At 39.4% G+C, this 18,785-nt stretch overlaps 1 protein-coding gene across 8 annotated transcripts in view; it reads right to left on the bottom strand.

The window, feature by feature from the left end:
* The window catches only part of SLC25A21 (solute carrier family 25 member 21), a 421,620-nt gene that overhangs the window by 47,119 nt on the left and 355,716 nt on the right, over positions 1-18,785 (bottom strand). For all 8 annotated transcript variants that reach the window (XM_074365611.1, XM_074365612.1, XM_074365614.1 and 5 more), the window contains one exon: positions 5,764-5,830. In XM_074365611.1, coding sequence (XP_074221712.1) covers positions 5,764-5,830 — 67 coding nt within the window. The remainder of the gene's footprint in view (positions 1-5,763; positions 5,831-18,785) is intronic.

Below are 18,785 nucleotides of genomic sequence, written 5' to 3'. Positions count from 1 at the left end.
TCACTATTCTTTTGATAATCACCTTGTGAGGATTTTGATGTGAGCAGTCCTAGGTCTGAATCCTGGCTATGCTACTTAGCTGTGACAGTGTAGGTTGAACTTTCTAGGCCTCAAGAACTTAAAACTTAGCTTCTAGAGTAGCCCTTAAATAAGAGAACTTGACTATGATTTCCTGACATGCCTGGTGCATAGCAGACTTTCAGAAAATTTTAGCTTCCATTTCCTTTTTCACTTTGGTTACTAAAGGAACCATAGATAGCTAAGTTACATGTAGCACTTGTGAGAGCCTGCTGTGGTCCAGGAAGCACACCGAGGCCTTTGCACGTGCTACTGCATTTAATCCATATCATCTCATCATAGTACTACCATGATTCCCATCTGTAGACACATGTTCTGCAGCTAGTTGAGTGGGAGGCCTGTGATTCCCCCTACGTCTAATTTCAAAGCCCAGGTATGCTCTTAACCACAAGACTGTACTACTCACTGCTGAGCCATGATTGTTAGTGGTTTGGGAAGAGGTTCTCTGCACTGGAATTCTCTTGCTGCTGAGATCTCCTTGCCGTCCCTGGCTCTGGAAACTGAGTCTCTTAAGGCAGAAGATCTCAAACTTTTCTGATCACAATCTATGTAAAAAATATTTACCCAACACAGGTGCCATACGAGCACACAGTACAGGCTCGTATTTATAACTGAAACAAAACATAGCTATAAAACAATGTTTACCCCTTCACTATGTGTGATGCATTCTGTTTCTACTCTATTTCATCAAAACATTTTCTGGTCATGATCCACGACATCTAGTGACCCATTAAATTGATTTCAGGACTCAGAGGTCATGACTCATATTTTGGGAACACTGTTCTATGGGGTTTACATTGAGTTCTGGGAGATATTGGGCCTCAGGGAGGCCTCACTACCTTGTTACCTTCCAGTGTGAGGATGCATTTTTTTCTCTTTTCGACTTTCTGTCATGACAAGGAATTAAGGACCAAACTGGGATCTCAAAGGAATAGTCTGGGGACATGGGCTTGACCAGTTCCTCTGAGCAATTCTCACAGGGAATTCCAAGTCTACACTTTGAGGCAATTCTAGGCTTTTCATTTCCCCATCTCTAAAACTGTTAAAAAAAAAAACCCAAACTACTCCTAGCTGACTGGTACTCATCAGGAGTCTTGCTGGAAGATTTTGGTGAATGGCTAGGATAGAATAATTCAGGTTCCTGGAACGGAAGAAGCCCTACAGGTCAGTGAGAAATTGCTAGTGTACTAAATTCAGAAGTAATGAACAATAAATAATCACACGTTCTAATAAGCAAGTAGTGCTTCAAACTAAAAAAAAAATCTTGTTTTAATTTCTACCTTTGCAGCCAAAGTTTAATTTACTAAATATAAAATAAATCAATATCTCAAGAAAGGTAAAGTTAAAATCTTTTAAAATGGATTTTCAACAATAGTAAAATAATGTGATGTCATTATAGTTTGAAACCAATATTAACTAAACATATTCATTTATTTATTCATTCATTCAACAAATATTTATTGGACGTCTCCCATGTTCAAAGCTTGGAAGACGTTATACTAGAACTATATTCTTAAAAACTAGTAGACTAGTTGTTATTTTAATTCCTTTCCATACAGCACTACACCCTTCCTGCTTTCATGATATTTCTTAGTAATTTCTCATCCACAACATTAGTTATTGCAGAGATGTGATAAAAGTACCCTATCATATAAGATATGAGGTTACATGGTAAGGATGGAATTAGGAGGTCAACATGTAATAATGTTACCTACCCGAAGTCAAGCAAATATGCCACTAAAGAGTTTTGAAAACATACATACTCAATTAGGGTTTTGGGAACCTTGAACATAAAACCTGGAATCCAAATTAATATGTTATATGTAACCTATATAGTGGAATCTAGAAGTTTATCCCAGGGAGAAGGGCTGGGCCATGTGGTCCCTGGAGAAGTGTCATGTTGTGGTTGGGCACGGGAGGCGGGTGTAGTGCCTGGGTGGCCCAGCCCTCCAGACGGCACTTTTCCCTTTGCTTTCATCCACGCTCACTGAGCAGTCTGATGACTAAGCTGACCTCCCTGATCCTCTCTTCTGGGCTGCAGCTAAATTACATGGAAACAGTTTGATCCATTTGGGTCTTGCTTTTAACAAATGGGACCTGAGCAGTGCTCAGATTAGGACTAACTATTCCCCACTACAGAGGCAAACCTCTTCTGGGTACCCCCTCAATGCCCTGAGCTGGTGGGAACAGGCACTATTCCCAGCCCCGTGGGACTGCTCACAAATCCTGCCATTCCCTGAAATCCTTTGGATACTCTTTCCAGGCCTTGCTAGTTTGCTCTTGTGTGAGCTGGTCAGCTAGATACCTGAGGCGCCCCTCTGCAGATCTTAGGAATCTCTCTCCATGCAGCACTCTCTTTCTCTGATACTCTGCCCTGTGAACTCTAGCTGCCTCCCTAGCGTCTCAGCTCCTTCTCATCCCAGGGAGTGAGCTGGATTTCCCCTGCGTGTCCGTGGGCCTGGAAACTCTCTCAATGCAGTAAGCTGGGGCAGCCACAGGGCTCATCTCATTTGTTCTCCATCTCTCAGGTATGACTATCCTTCCTTGTCTCATGTCCAGTGTCATAAAAATTGTGGTTTCATATATTTTGTTCATTTTCTGTTTCTGCTGTTTCAGGCAGGAGAGTAAATCTGGTCCCTCTGACTTCATCTTGGCTGGAAATGGAAGTCTTGGCCTTTCAGAAACTCTGAATAGTAGATTTGGGAATTTGGGGGAGAAGGACCAGAATATATCCTGCTATAGAGTAATAAATTTTCTTTCTGTTTCCATTTATATATGTTTCATTTACTCATCTACTATCCATCGAACATCTACTATGTGTAGACACCGTGATAAGCATTAGGATAGAGTGGTGAACAAATAACCTTCAAAATTTATAACCTTTCACAAGTTTGGTTAGCATTAAGCAGTCCTTGAGAGTATGACCTTTGAAAAATGGTATTTCTGGAACTGTTAAGCTCAAGACTAGATCCTGGAACCTGGAATGTGGTGCCTGCCATCTCTGAGCAACCAGTTGGTCTCTTTCAGAGGTCTTCATTTCCTTTTGCTAACTTCAATACTAATTCAGTCTTCATTTGTGAAAGTGGAAGTTTTATTTACTTGCCATTCATTTATTTAGTCATTTTATTTTAATGAATCTCATTTCAAAGAATAAAGTACAAATAGCCAGAACATGGAAACAACCTAAATGTCCACTGACAAATGACTAGATAGAGAAGATGTGGTATATATACACACAATGGAATACTACTCAGCCATAAAAAAGGGTAGTAATGCCATTTGCAGCAACATAGATGGACCTGGAGATTGTCATACTAAGTGAAGCAAGCCAGAAAGGGAAAGAAAAAATACCATAAGATATCACTTATATGTGGAATCTAAAAAAAATGACACAAATGAACTTATTTACAAAACAGAAACAGACTCACAGACATAGAAAACTAACTCATGGTTACCAGGGGGAAAGAGTGGGTAGAGGGATAAAGTGGGAGTTTGGGATTTGCAGATACTAACTACTATATATAAAATAGATAAACAACAAGGTTCTACTGTATAGCATAGGGAACTATATTCAATACCTTGTAATAGCCTATAATAAAAAAGATTGTGAAAAGGAATATATATATATATATATATATATATATATATATAGAACTGAATCACTATGATGCACACCAGAAAATAACACAACAGTGTAAACTGACTATACTTCAATAAAAAAAAAAGAAGAAAGTACAGAAAAAACTTAGCATTGTCTGTTTCTATTTATATTTAATATTCAGAGACCATATTTATGTATGTATGCAGGTGTGTATCTATGGTCTCTGAATATTTTTTTGAAGTAAACTTTGATGACATACAATGAAGCAGTTTATGATATAAGAAATCATTGCAATCAGATGATCATTTTCCTCACAAATCCTAAGACAAATATCTATAAAATGAATGTTTTCATAAATTGTTGAAAAACTAGTGCTATCCATCTGGTAAAGATACATTTAACTCAAAGTTATACTTAAAAAGCCAACGTACTTACCATATGTCTCAATAATTTTAAGGTAAAATCTACTTGAAACAAGATGTCTGGGACACATACACCATATCCAGTTGCCCAAAAGTTCATCTGTTAACCATTGTTCTGGCAGGGAGCGTTGCTTTTTTTAAGTCGAGACTAACTCAGTTTTGTAAAGCTCAACTTTTTTTTTTTTTGCCCATGAAAGATGGTTCAACACTGATAAACCTTAATCCTCTTGAAGTTTAAACTGTCTCCATTGTATAGTACTAAGGGAAAATATTTCAGGAAAAACTTTACTTATAGTTTACTTTATTTATACATGTAAAACTCTGAACAAATGAATATATTATTCCATGGAGACAAAGTGACTTTCCGTTTGAACAGGAACTCTGCTCTGTTTGTTTACTTGGGCAATCTTTTATCAAGTGAAGCCATTTCATAATTCAATTCAGCCCTTTTGTGTACTTTGGTGAACTTTTTCCAGATTCTCTGCTGCAATTCAGATCCTTATAATGAAATTTATATTGAAGCAATAATATAAAATCACAAAACTACAGCAACAAAGAGAATGAATTTATAAAGTATGTTTTAAAGCTTTCTTTCCTAAATTCTAGACCTGAATTAAATCCTACTAAATTGCCATTTTGACATAATGTAAAAGTTTGGTGTCTGTGTATATATGTTGGTTTTCTTAATCATAATTTTAAACCCAGTAACCCTCTTAATTTACTGAGTAAAAGTACATAAGCTGCTTTTCCTTACCTTTCAGGAATACTGGGAATACAAATTGAGCAATGTACGTGAAGAAAGCTTTATGTCGTTAGCTGGAAAGGAAGTCTTTCAGTCTAAGTTTGTGTTATCCTTATTACCGAAAGACAAAGCCATATTTGGTGACGTGGGTGGTGGTGGGGAGGGGGCGATGCCAGTCAGAGTCACAGTGATCAAGACTTTTGTCTGAGAGAACATATAAAGGAGTGATCAGACTTAGTTCTTTCTCCCCTGGAAGGCCTGCTAGATCTCTGTGTTCCTATCCAGATACTGAACCAGCAAGTAGTACGTAAACTTCCATAGTTATGTGGTTAAAGAATGGAAATCAGCGTGGTGCGGAAGTAATAATTTTGTGAAAACCAGAATAGAGAATTTTTACAGAGGAGACCAAGGGGAAAAAAGGAAGTTAGCATACCAAATACATGTGTTATACAAGAATCACAGAGAAAGAAATAGAATGTATTAGTTTGCTGTGTTCATAAAATGGGAATGATTTAGGGAGAAACGTTTCTCTACTGCTCTCCTCTTTTCTCTCTCTCTCTCGTTCTTTAGTAATCATTGCTCCAAAGGAAAATTTATGAATTGCCTTGAGAAAAAGTCCAAGCTCTTTTGTGGCTGCTGTGGTTTGCTTACATGAACTTCATTCCCCACTGTGCTTTTTGTGTAATTTCCCCATTAGAAGAGAATGTCTTTAGCTGGGGAAAAATCCAGAAACCAATATACCAATATTTGAGAGACTAAGTCTAATTATACTAAAGCTTATGTTATAATTTCTGCATTAAAATGTTTAGTGTCTTATGTTTAATTCCCATTAATGTCCCAGAGTTTGTTGTGGGATGTGTTGATGCTGAAGCTCTGACCACAGTCCATCTTCACTCAGCGGGAAGACATACGATGTTTACCTTCACTGCTCTTTTTGGTGTTTCAGCCAAGATGGGTGGCAGAATTCCCTTGTAAAAACCGAACAGCCTATTGGAGAAATAAAAAGATTCTTCATAAGTCAGGGAATTAGGAAACAGGTAGTTCTGCCTTTGTTTATGGACAAAGCAACTAATCTTAAAGTATTCCCAGTTATTCAATGCAGCACACCCGCTATGAAGTCTTTTTCTGTTTTAATTCTGAAGTGGAGAGATGATGATTCTACGTTTATTAGCAGTATGCTATTCAGAAGAAAATAAATGATACTGAGACTGAAATCCCTTTGGTAAGTGCTAAACATAGCCATGAGTTATACCTTAAGGATAAAGTCAACCCTCCTTAATCTAAGGAATCTTGAATTTATTTTCTTGGTTGTGTGGTTGGTAGCCTCAAACTGTCTACAGCCTTGCACCTCCTCCCTGTGGTCACCAAATGAGGTTAGGGCTACCCTGAGCCCTTTAGACTGAAACTTCTGAGGCTAACCAGGTGATGAAATCTTCAATTTTAGCTTACTAACACAAGGGAAATAACACACTCTATGGCTATGGAACTAGGGCTCCCAGCCCTGTCCTGAATTTTTAGTTATAATTTTTTTCACTTCCTTGAGGGAGATGGAAGAAGGTCTGGGAGGGTTAATTATCAGGACATATGGTGCTGACAGTAGAAATGTCAATTTCTCTTACTGCTATGCAATCTCACAGGGCATGGGACAGCTATAGTTGCTAATATTGAGGGATTCATGGTCACATATTCAGACATTTTTTAGGAAAAAAAAGAATGAATGTCATATGCTTATGATAAGTTTTATAAGTCACCACTTATTTCTCATTAGATTTTAAGATTCAAAATTTTAAATTCATCTGTCCTGGAATCTTTATAATGTACATGCCATAATCTCTTTTATCCCTGAAACTATTTCAATAGAAGAAAATATTCTGCATTATTTTCTGGGGTAATCAATTTTCCTGATGAACCCATTAGTGGCTACGGATAAAGGCAGGACTCAAGGTGCCCCGATTTTAGGATAGCTATTCAACATCCTAGAGAAGGCTGGAGCTTCTCTGATTGACCTCTCAAACTTCACTCCAGCTCCCTTAAGTTGGGTTCTGCATTTAGCTGTGCTTTTGGAACAAGAAAGTTGAGTTTATTCAGACTAACCCACTGTGCCACCCAGTCCAACATGGTGACCTCTTGTTCTTCCTCGATTCACTGGCTTACACAGCATCAGTGAGGGGAGCAAAAGGCTAGTCAGTTGTTAGCTCCTTGAGGGCCGGGTGTGCATTAGAGTGCTTACCCCAGAGTCGTGCGTGTGTATGTAACTAGGACACAAATATTTGTTAAGCTTATAGATTTCATGAAGAGGAAGAGAGGAATTGGATGTGAGGGTGATCTGGCTGCAACATCTGTCACCCCATTGATCACCAAGGGTTGATTCAGCTGATCTGGCTGGCTAGGCGGGTGTCCCCTTCCTCCCTCACTGCTCCATGTGCGTCCCTCCTGAAGCTATGCGCTCGGTTGAAGAGGATGATTATCCCTGATAGAGGAGGACTGTTCTTCTCGGTCAAGGGTATACAAGTAGCCGCGCTCCCCTGCTAGAACCTCCAAACAAGCTCTCAAGAGAGGAATCAAATGATCCCCTTATATGGGCTTACTCTGACACGGTTTTCAGCTTAATGGATAGTGCTAGCATTTGTGAATAGGAAGTAAAGTAGACATGATTTGAAGAACTGTGGGAATTCATGAACTCCTCCCACCTCCTTTCCATTGCAATTCCAACTACTAATGCCTTAAATTCACTTATAAAATTTAAATACTCTTTATCATTGAAATTTTATTGTAAATTAATTATTATACGATTTTCAGCATGAGAGTGACTAAGCATAAGTTTGGACTTCCTAAAAAAAGACAAATGGGACTTTCCTGAATAGAAGTTCCATATTTATAACAAAAGACACTATTTGTTTTGTTCTTTTTGTGCTGATTTTCCCATATCTGTAAGATTATGCCTGGTTATAGAGGGGAAAATGAAGAAGAACATTTAAGTAAGTAAAGCTTTTAGAACAGAGTGTCCCGGTTAATAGAAGCACTTGAAATCCTATGCAAAAGAGAACAGATATAGGACGAACAGTTGCTCAGTCTGGAGAAGAAAGATCTTAGGGTGAAACATGATGAACATGGTGTATTTTTTGAAAAGTGAGCATGTAGGAAAGAGATTGGACTTTTCTGTTTGCTTCCAGATGTGGAAGCAACAAGGGGAAAAAAACATTTTTGGCTCAGCAGGAGCTCAATACAAGGAAGTACATCTAACAGTCAGAACTATCTAAAGATAGAAGTTTCAGGGCTCTCCTAAAAAGTGGTGAGTTCTCCTTGGTATGTGGTCAAGGGGTCCAGATGGCCACTTGTCATGGATGCCAGAGATGGATGAACACAGAAATGGAAGAACCTGATGGCCCTCAAAGTTGGCTTACTCCAACCCTCAGATATTGTTATTCTAAGAAAAGGAACAAGAAGACATGGGAAAGCGCTTTTCTGAAGACATAAACTCTGCATTACTTCCACCTTTTGCCTAAAGTAGAGTACTGTTTCTCTGGAGGAGGACAGAAGTCTTAAAAGCCACACAGAAGGTCTTCATTTGAAAACTGATGAGAGAAAATATTAAAAAGAGGTGTAAGGCAGGAGGGAAGAGAGGCAGCTGGGAGAACCATAAGGATTTAATTCAAAAAGAACTGGGAGGTCCCAAGCCCTCTGCTTCCAGTTGGCGATTCTTCCTTGATGCGCCCTCTTTCTATTCTCTCTCTGTTCTCCTCCTTTCATGTGCGCCCCTCTCCCACCAGCTCCAGCCCTCCAGCCATCCTGAACTCTCTAATGGTGAATGAACAACTTTAATGGGAAATTCTCAAGGACCATAGGCGGTGTTTGCTGACAAATGGGAAGCTCGAACTACCTCCTTGCATTATTTTTACAGTATAGCCATGCAATAGTGGACATCTATGGAACAGTCAGGCTGGCACCTCTTCTGCTGAGAATCGCTCCACCTAATTTTCTTTAAACCACTGGAACCAACATATTAGTACAATATGGTACTGCTCGTAGGCAGCAGCTGATTGGGCATCTTGCCAAATGGATCCAAATGGTATCCTGTCTCTTTACAACAGTTAGTCTAATCCAAGCTAGACTTTGCAGAGTTTTCCTCCAGGATTTTGGAATTGGAACTGGAAAAGGTCAGTCTTGCTCTGTGCGATTGAAAATCTAAGATATAAAGCTAGAATACGAACAGCAGTCATGTTTTCTGTCACTTGGGGAAAGTCAGTCCTCAGTGATAAGAAATAAAGAAGCCATCGCTCGGGGAAAAACAGGAACAGGAAGAAGAGAAGTCCTGGGACTGTGAATGTGACCTGCTGACAGGATTTTTTAAGCCTAGTTACATCTTGACCCTTCTTGAACATTGACATTTCCCTTTGCTTTTGATTCTTTGAGATACCTAGTAACATTTATAATAAATTTCTTTATTTACTTATATAGGTTTGAGTTGGGTTTGTTAATTACAGTTCAAAGTCCTGGATCCAGAAACTGGCCCCTATAGCCAAAGTGACTGCCGCACTACCTCCGTACCACACTGTTTCCCATGAAGGGCCTTTGGTCAGTTATGAGTGGCACTGGGGCCAATCAGAAGAGTCACACCCAAACTGTGAGCAAGAGAATGTGGGCAAGGCCTCAAGCTGATGACCTGTTTTTCTGACTCGATTAGATAATTACAGGAAGTTGTCCTAATGTCAAGTATGATATACAAATTCTAAAAAACAAAAAAGAATTGTAATGTTTTATGAAGAAGATACTTTTTTTCCTGCGAAAGAACTGATGTTTATACCCACATGCACTGTTCATTCTGCCATTTTGTTAATGCCTTCATGTAGTTTTAGCTTGAAATACAGAGCATATAGCTTACCAGGACAATAAGCAGAAAAATTAAGAGATTTGTGACACCCATATCAATAAGCTTTATTCTGTTCACTTCTCAAGAAGCAGATCGACACATTCAGTCTACTCCCTGGCTGAATGGAAAGCGAGATTCTAATGTCTACTGAAAAGAAAGTAAAGCCACCACTGTGGTTTTAAGTTTTGACCCACATCAAGCCAACTGGAGAACTCTTTGGAAGAGACACAAGAACCACTGCAAGACCTCTCATAAAATTGTAGTATGAACTGGATGGAAGCTCCTCATATTTTGTTTCTCAGACTTGTTACTTCTAAAAGTTGTGAGTGTAGGAAAATGTTAACTTGGATGTGTACAGACTTTCATTGATAGTGTTATAAGTAAAAATAGTAAAATTTGTTGAATGCTTAATATGCACTAGCAACTCTGTTAAGAATAAATATGTGAAAGCATCTGGACATATTTTAATCTCATTCAACTCTCACAACAACCCTTTGAAGTAGGAATGATTACTTTCTTCATTTTGCAGGTGAAGCCTACTGTCACATCACTGCCAACTGGGGACAGAGACTCAAATCAAGCTCCATTGTCCTCACAGTCCCTGTCCTTGACCACTGAGCTATAAAAGTATTGCTGTTTTTCATAAAAACTATTTTTACAAACACTTTTGAAAAGTCAAGTTATTTCTGTTGCAAAAAATGTCCTGTCATTTCTTATTTTAGGAGGAAGCAGAAGCAGCAATTAAAAATCAGGTTTCTATTCCACTGCCATTCAATTCTGTTTTAAAGTAATGTGAAACACTATCTGCATGACAGATAGACCTGGGCTGAGATGAACAAGATCGTTTTCTGTAAAAACTTTTGGATTGTTTATTAAATATTTTCTAGTTGGATCAGAATGAGAAAAAAAAGTAGGCCCTAGGATAAACTTTTTCCCCCCAATAGGGTACTTTTGTCCTTAAGAGACACACTAGGATAATTCTGTCAGTGTGGGAAAAAGACCATGCATAGTTCGGTCATATAGTAAGACACAAAAATATTAATACTAAATACTAAAATAAAACTGTTATTATCCAAAAGGTCAATGGGGAATACTGTTGGCTGTTGAGCCAACACATACCCTCCTTCACCCCTCTCTGTCCAGGTGCAGGTGTTCACCACCCCCTGTACTCAGGGAAGAGTGCCCTTCTCCGGTCCAGAGGGTGAAGCAGAGTTCTTCAGATCAGTCACGGTGGTCACATTCCCTTGGCAATGAGTGGGTTACACAGGGACATATGACCCAAACCTTGCCCACGGGACCAGCAAGGAGGGAGGAATGTATGCTACAAGTCTTGGGTGTCTAGCCTAAGGAAAAGAGGCATGTAGGAAGAGAAGTTCCTCTTTCTCGTTAGATGTTGTCCTTGCTGCATGAGATCCCCATGAGATATTACTGCCCACAGCTGGGGATGGCCAGCAAAACATGGAAAGGACCTGGACCTCGATGACATGATTGGAATGGTGTCAGGTACCAGATGTTGCATTAAGGACCTCACATCCTAACTCCAGATTTCTGGTTACATAAAATTAAAAACAAATCTTAAATTAGGGGTTGGGGATTAACAGACACACATTACTAAATATAAAATAGATAAACAACAAGGATCTACTGTATAGCATAGAGAGCTGTATTCAATTGCTCCTAATAACATATAATGGAAAAGAATCTGAAAAGAAAAAATATATATGTATGTATATGTATAACTGAATCACTTTGTTGTACACTTGAAACTAACATTGTAAATCAACTACATTTCAATAAAAAATTTTAAAAAATAAGTCTTTACTACTTGAGATACTTTCAATGATTTCTTCTGTTCACCTACAGCTTAAAAAGCATTCTGATATAAATATCCTTTAACACCCCCATTTCTGAAAAAGTCTTAAATTATAGTTCTTAAATCATAATCATAGTGATGATAGTTATTAAATGTCAAGCAAAGAATTTACAAGGAGACAGTGAAAACCATTTAAAAAAATGTTTTCAGATGATTTCTTTCAGGAGCCTATCACACATTAAAACCCCACCCATTAGGATGACTGCTTATGAGAGAGCCCCCGCACTGCAGATGGAACGTGGAAAGTTCATTGGCAAAAATGAGGACGGGGCTCCAGTCTCTGAAGCCATTAGATCACGATGGCTTGTATACTGATAAGAGTTATTATTCAGGAATATAAGTAGACAGAGAGTACTACAGTATTGGATCACATTTGTTTTTAATTGTATAATCAAAACAGGCTTTGTATTACTAATGTACACTTATAAAACGAAGACCAAACCTGCATTGCACGTGTTCTTCTCAAAGACATAGCTCACACGTAGCTTATTTGAAATACAGATTGATGCGAAACCCCACAAAATAATTTCACCCCTCATTTCCCCCTAACTCCATTCTTAAAGTGTGAAGCTATTTAACATATTGGGTGGCTCCAAGGTCATAGACCAACCAGTAAAAAGACGCTGATTGTACGAAGCAAGGAAATGTGGAATTTCCTTTGAGTTCCAGTTGGTAGTTCATTTACAAACCCTCGAAGAAGCCTTCCTGCTGTCTCTCATTAGTAGGGACCAATTTTAGGTTGCCCTGTTTAAGGCTCAAACTTTAGACCCGCAAAGAGACCAGACAGATCCTTAATGAAACATCTTGTACCTGACATCTTTAGTCCATTTGGATGGCTGTAAAAAAAGTTACCTGCTTTAAGCCAGCTACTAAAATCTAAAGACTTTGTGGTAAATATTAGGTAGACAGGAGAGGGCTTACCATTATCAAAATTTGACTTAGGTAAGAAACCAAAAAGAAGTGGGAAAAAAACCATGTCCTGTCTGCCCTTCTTTTCCCTCTGAGTCACCCCTCCTTGTTGATTTTGCTGTTATTTTTCTAATTTAATATGTAGAAAATGTTTGTTTGGAAATCCTTCGTACCATAGAGTTGGACTGCTCCTACAGCCAGGCTAGGAAATTTCCAAACTTGCTAGGCTGGTCAGCAGGGTTTGGTCCTGAGGAGCAACAACATGGAATCTCTTCTTTGCAGCTCCCATGGAGGGAGGGAAACAGTGTAGCTGCTTCACTATTAACCTTTAGAGGGAGTCACATCCTGTTGTCCACCAGAAAGGTTATCATACAACTCAACTAATAGATTACTGGGAAATAAGTATAAGGAAACTGTGACTAAATTATCTTCCCACCTAAGAGAGGAAAAGATCAATGTACAAATCTAATCTGCTGCCCATAGATGCCAAGGCTCCCCTGGTTGTTGGAGATGAAGGGCTTTGGGGCCCAAACTGCTGAGATTTAGAATCTAGGTCCAGCAACCATCACAAGTGAGTGGCAGAATGGAGGTGCACATCATCCGGGCCTGAAAGGGGCAATTACCAGAAATGATTTCCAAGCTGAAGAGCCATTTTCAAAGCCACCTGCAGCACACTCACATGCAGCATGAGACGGATGTTTTCACCTGGATCACCTCTTTGCCAAAAACCTGGCATTCAGTAAGAGTCCAGAGCAGCAATAATACTCACCGGTGAAGCATGAAATAGGAGCGACAGGGAAAGTGACACCAGATCTCCAGTTGGGGAAATTGGAAAGCATTAACATGTCTGTGTACCTAACAGAGCACAATTACCACATTTTATTTTGCTTCAACAGTCAGGACCTAAATGAACATCACCATTCAGTTCTGTTCTGGGCAATGATCCAAGCTCATCTTTGGTACAGTTGATTTTGAAGCCTTACAGTCAATCATATCGTCACAATTTGTTCTTCTTTCAGGCTTCAGGCATTCTCTTGATTTCTATTTCTTGTTTGGAAGTCTTGAGTCATCTGTTCTGGCATCACGACCAACCCAAATCAGTCATTTTCTCCAAATTATATTGAAATCGGGATCTTGCTAGTTTGTTTTCTTCCTCCTTCTTTCTTTCACATAATTTTCCCTTTAAGGATCCCCTAATACAAAGTTGATTGAAGGCATACAATATCCTCTTTCTTCTGCTCTTGTCAAATCCAGGTTTCTTACCCACAGGCTGTAGCTCTGTAATTAAAACAATGAGGGTGGTACTCAGCCCTGGGTTATGGGCGCACAGCTTCCACTGTTGATGGGTCCGGTAGCCCAGGGCAGAATTCTGGCCTTGGCACTACACCTCGAGGACATAACTCCGACATCATTTACACTGCACAAGCCTCAGGGCTCACAGAATCCAAATGAAAGAGTGGTGTTCCATGGCTCTGTTATTTGAATTATATAGACTCTGCAATCTGAAGTTCTTAAAATTGCATGTATCTTGGGGCCATTTTCATTTAGGCAAAGGAGAGAGGGAGAAGTAGATATCCTTCAGAGGAGAGGGAAAACAGCTTAAAAGAGTACATGACACAGATTCACCTTTTAAAGGCAGCAACTGAACTTCAAGGAAGTGTAATATAAAGAAAGTTTCAGCTAACGTTCTAGTGTAAAACTAACAAAAGTTTTCCCTGCTTCCACTCATATCAGGTCTTCAGGCACCAACAATATAGTTATTATTTTTCATTACAGAGAATTAACTAAGTTGAGTTTCTGCATATGGTCCTTGGATCTATTTGTTACCCAAACCATACCACTTTCATTACGTGCTGTACGGAGGAATTCTTTAAAGTTTTCCTGAACATACGTTTCTAGCTGAACTTTCAGTGTGATTTTATCACAACAATTAAACTTTGTTGATGTGTCTAAAATAGATTACAACTTTGATTTTCTATGATACCAAAAAATTAGTTTTGCTGTCAGTATCATTTAGGAGGTAGGTCCATGGCTCCATTCCCTGGAAAGTTGGCAGGGCACTCAGCGCACTAAACATGTTGCATAGCTCAGCCCAAGGAAGGCATTAGCGTGATATAAGAACCAGAACCCTGATGGAAAACGCCATGGAAAGAAAAAGCAAAAAACGTTATTTGAGAAGCAACCAACGTAAATACTATGGGGAGAATGTGGTGTTAATTGCTCCATTAATATATAAGTGAAGAGACTTATTTAGAACTGACTATGCAAAAAGTGTAGTAATTTTCAGTGACAGCATGATTACCTTACTTGTAAAGATGAACACATTTCCATTAGGAAATAAGAATCAAGTAAGGGCAGTCTTTCACTCACATGGATGGTAACTATGAGGAAAGGACTAGAAGGAGAAGGAGAAGAAGAAGAAACCAACTCTATTTCTTGGACTGGGACTGAAAACCAGGGAAAAAAGCACCTGATCGTGGAGTCAAAAAGTCCTCTCCCAGCCAGCTGTCTGCCAGACAAGTCCTAATAAAGAGTTCCTTGCTCCATGCTAGTCATCTCCATCCTCTCACCAGTCCCCTTTTTCTTGCCTCCTCTCTTTCTCTTTTCTGTCCTTCACAGACATGAAGTCATCATTTATTCACTCATTCATTCAGTATATTTTGTTCTGAGCACTAAGCTAAGTACCTTTTTCCAGGGTCGAATGTTGATGGAACAGTCCCATTGTTCCCAAGACAACTGAGAACTTAATTTTCTCCAAGAAGTCTTTTTTGAGCTTTCAGACCGAAATCTTGATATTGCACCTGCTTGCAACATTTGACCAAGATGTTGTCTTCCATGTTACATTATGTGCTTGGCACACAGGAACACTCAGATAATATTATATTGAATATACTGATATTCAAATAAGAAATGCATATACTTATGCATATATATACATCTATACATATACACACATATGTATATAGTCCGTATACACAGACATGACTTAGTATTCATATTACCAGTCTGAATGACTTGCATATTTTTCACTGAATGGAATATGTATTATTCACATGATTATCATATTTAATCCAGGTTATAAATTGCTTGACAATGGCCACTCCTGTGCTGTATCACCACCGTTTGGCATTCAGCATTAATTTGATTCCACCTGTCAGTAAAGGTAACATAATGTAGTGGGCAAGAGTTGTAGGCTCTGGAGCCACACTCTTTGGGTTGGAATTCTAGCTCAACCATGTGTTAGTTGTTTACTGAGCATGAAAAACTGTTGGCACAAAAGGTGAGCAAATTAATTCCAAAAGATTACTGCCAGAATTTGCCTGATTTTATGGCCTGACCCCAGCGGGGGGCAGAAAGCCTCACAATTCAGAGATGTCCTTCACAAATGGAACCTTACCTAAGTGTGTGACCCAGTGCTTTAGGAATTCACACCCTCTTTTGAAATTCTGCTAGAACCAACTCATACATGCCTAAGACCAAAAATGTTGTGCACTAAGTAGGGTACTCCCAAAGTATAAGTCACATTTGAAAATGTGTTAATTCTTTATGGCCACCAGTTATTCCAGAAGGCGCCACATTAATTTCTTGAGGTGCCCCCTAGTGGTACCAGAGTTAAATGCAACTCAACGATAGTCCCAACCCTATCAAAGAACAAAGCCTTGGACCAGGGCATTTTGTAGGTTACAGATTACTGCCTGATTTAGTAGATGTCCAATTCAACAAATTAGACTCTAAAGGAATAGTATTATAACAATTTGAACTTCTAATGGAATTGAGACAACTGAGAGAAACTTTAGAGACAAAAACAGCAATCACTGTGCTTAATACTTTACAACTATTATCCCATTCAACTTTTACATGAAATGGACCCTATTTTTTCCATTTCATAGACAAGAACAAAGAGACTCAATGAAGTTAAGCAACTTTCCTACCAGTCATACAGCTTGTAAGTGGTATCATTGTGATAAGAATGAAAGTTTTCTTGACTCTAAAACGTCCATCCTTGAATGCTGTCCTTGACTCCTGTGTCCCGAGGGAGAGAGTTAGAGTCAGATCACTGAGAAATGTCATTCCACTTTCTGGCTCTAGTGTTCCTTCTGTGCCTGTGTCTCCAGTGCTGGGACTCCAGGCTCTGTTTGGTTTCTGAGAGAGGCTAAAATGCTGGGCTTTGAAAGGAGGAACAGCCGAGCCAGGGTTTGTAGCCCCTTTTGTCATCCACAGTCCTTTGCACCAGTTTTTTTTTTTTTTAAGTGCCTGAGTTCTTATTTAACTGATTTAAACACAAAATAAATAAGTAGTCACCAAGCTTTTTGGATTTAATAAGTCAAAGTCTATTTGTACTTTATGGATTTCTGGATGTGCACAGTCTTCAAGATCACTTTGAAAAATTGTTTCCTTCATACCACATTATCAATGAGTAATTAAGGGCTAATTATTTTCTTACCTAACTCTTTCAGTCAACGTTCTAGAAAGCTACAAGTGAGATAAACTACACAGAATTCAAGACATTTGAGAAACAATTTAGAGGTCAACCATAGGGCTTAGTTTCTGGACCTTGTCTATCTCTTCCTGGTGATTTCATCAGTCATGTGACTTTAAGATTATCCTTATGCTATTAACTGTCATACATCTCCAGTTCATTCAGTTACCTACTCAACACCTCCACTTGTGTATCTAATAGGCATCTCATAATTAGCACGTTCAAAAGGAACTCCTGATTCCTCCTCCACAGACTTGCTCCACCCACAATATTCTCCACATCAGCTAACGGTAACGCCATCTTTCCAGTCATGCAGGTCAGAAACTTTGAAAGCAAACTTGAGTTCTCTCTTTCTCGTATTTATCTCTATTACCCTGGTCAAAGCTCCAATCATATCTCACTTGAAACACTGTGTTAGCCTCCCAACTAGTTTCCCACATTCTACTCTCAAAGCAGTGACAGACTAGTCTTACTAAGACCATGTCACTCCTTTGCTCTCAACCTGCCAATGTCTTCTCATCTCCCTCAGAGCAAACCCAAAATCTTTTCCAAGGTCGCAGGCAATGTGCTGCCACCGCACTGTATCATACCTTCCAGCTCATCTCCTACTATGCCTTCACTGGTTCATGCCCCTCCAGCCCCACTGATCTTCTTATTGCACACTCCCACCCCAGGGTCTCCACATTTGCAGCATCTCATCTGGAATCCTCTCCCCCACATATCCCCATGTCTCACTACTCACCTCCTTAAGCTGCACAGATGTTACCTTCTCAGTAAGGCTTGACCTCACCTCTCTTTTATTTAAAAATGCAACACCCTCACCTGGTACTACCTATCCTTTCTGCCTCCTCTGTTCTTCCTTATGGAACTTTTCCCCCTCAAACATGTTTTATAGTTCACCTGCTTGCTTTATTTATTGCCTGTTCCCCCCATTAGGATGCCAGCTTCATAAGGACAGGGTAGAGTTTTTGTCTATTTTATTTACTGATGCATCCCCTGGGCTAAATACAGGAACTGACACAGAACAGGTGCTGGGTAAATACTTGTTGAACGGAAGAATACATGCACTATATTCCCACTGACCCAGTGTGATGGTGATGTGAGCAGAAAATTATACCTGGTATCTTGAACTGTTTCACTTTCCTAACAAATGTCAATTCTTCCTGTTTTCTTTGGCATAACCTAGACTTTGCCCAAATGGCTATCGGTGAGGAAAGTCTGGGGCATTTGATCTGGTGAACATGAGTTGAATTCAAGAAATTGTAACTGAGGAAGCCTAAACGTCATGTGGAGTTATTATCCCCCAGTAAGCTATGGTAGTAAACGACGTTTTTACCCACCCATCCCACCCCAACCCTCCTTCATGCTGGAAACCTCTTGGTTTTCTCTTTGCTTTATTTAAGAAGGAACACTGAGATATGCAAAAAACAGATTATTATCTTACCCGCATCTTTTCAGGAGAGATTAGTATTTCATTCCACCTCTATCAAGACTAGCAGAAATCTTGGTTGGCATAAAGCACGTTTCCACTGTTTAAATATGAAAACAAAATTTAAGTGAGGGTACTTTTCTTTCATTCCCTACCAGTTGTGCACTTTGCAGAAACAGGCACAGCAGGAAGTGGCCCTTGGTGTAAAGCAAGCAGGACCACACCTATGGCTGTTTGAGTTGAAGAATGTAGGAAAATGCTTTCCTTATGCTTTATGGAATGAACCAACGAAGAAGCCAGACTTCTCCGGGGTTCTGCAGGGGGCTGGTTTTTAGAGACACAACACCGCATGGGGAGTGTGGCTACAGATTTAGCTTCTAA

This window comes from Camelus bactrianus, chromosome 6, assembly GCF_048773025.1.
Source record: "Camelus bactrianus isolate YW-2024 breed Bactrian camel chromosome 6, ASM4877302v1, whole genome shotgun sequence".
In the NCBI taxonomy this organism is placed as follows: Eukaryota; Metazoa; Chordata; class Mammalia; order Artiodactyla; family Camelidae; genus Camelus; species Camelus bactrianus.
This window is presented reverse-complemented; position numbering and strand designations above follow the sequence as displayed.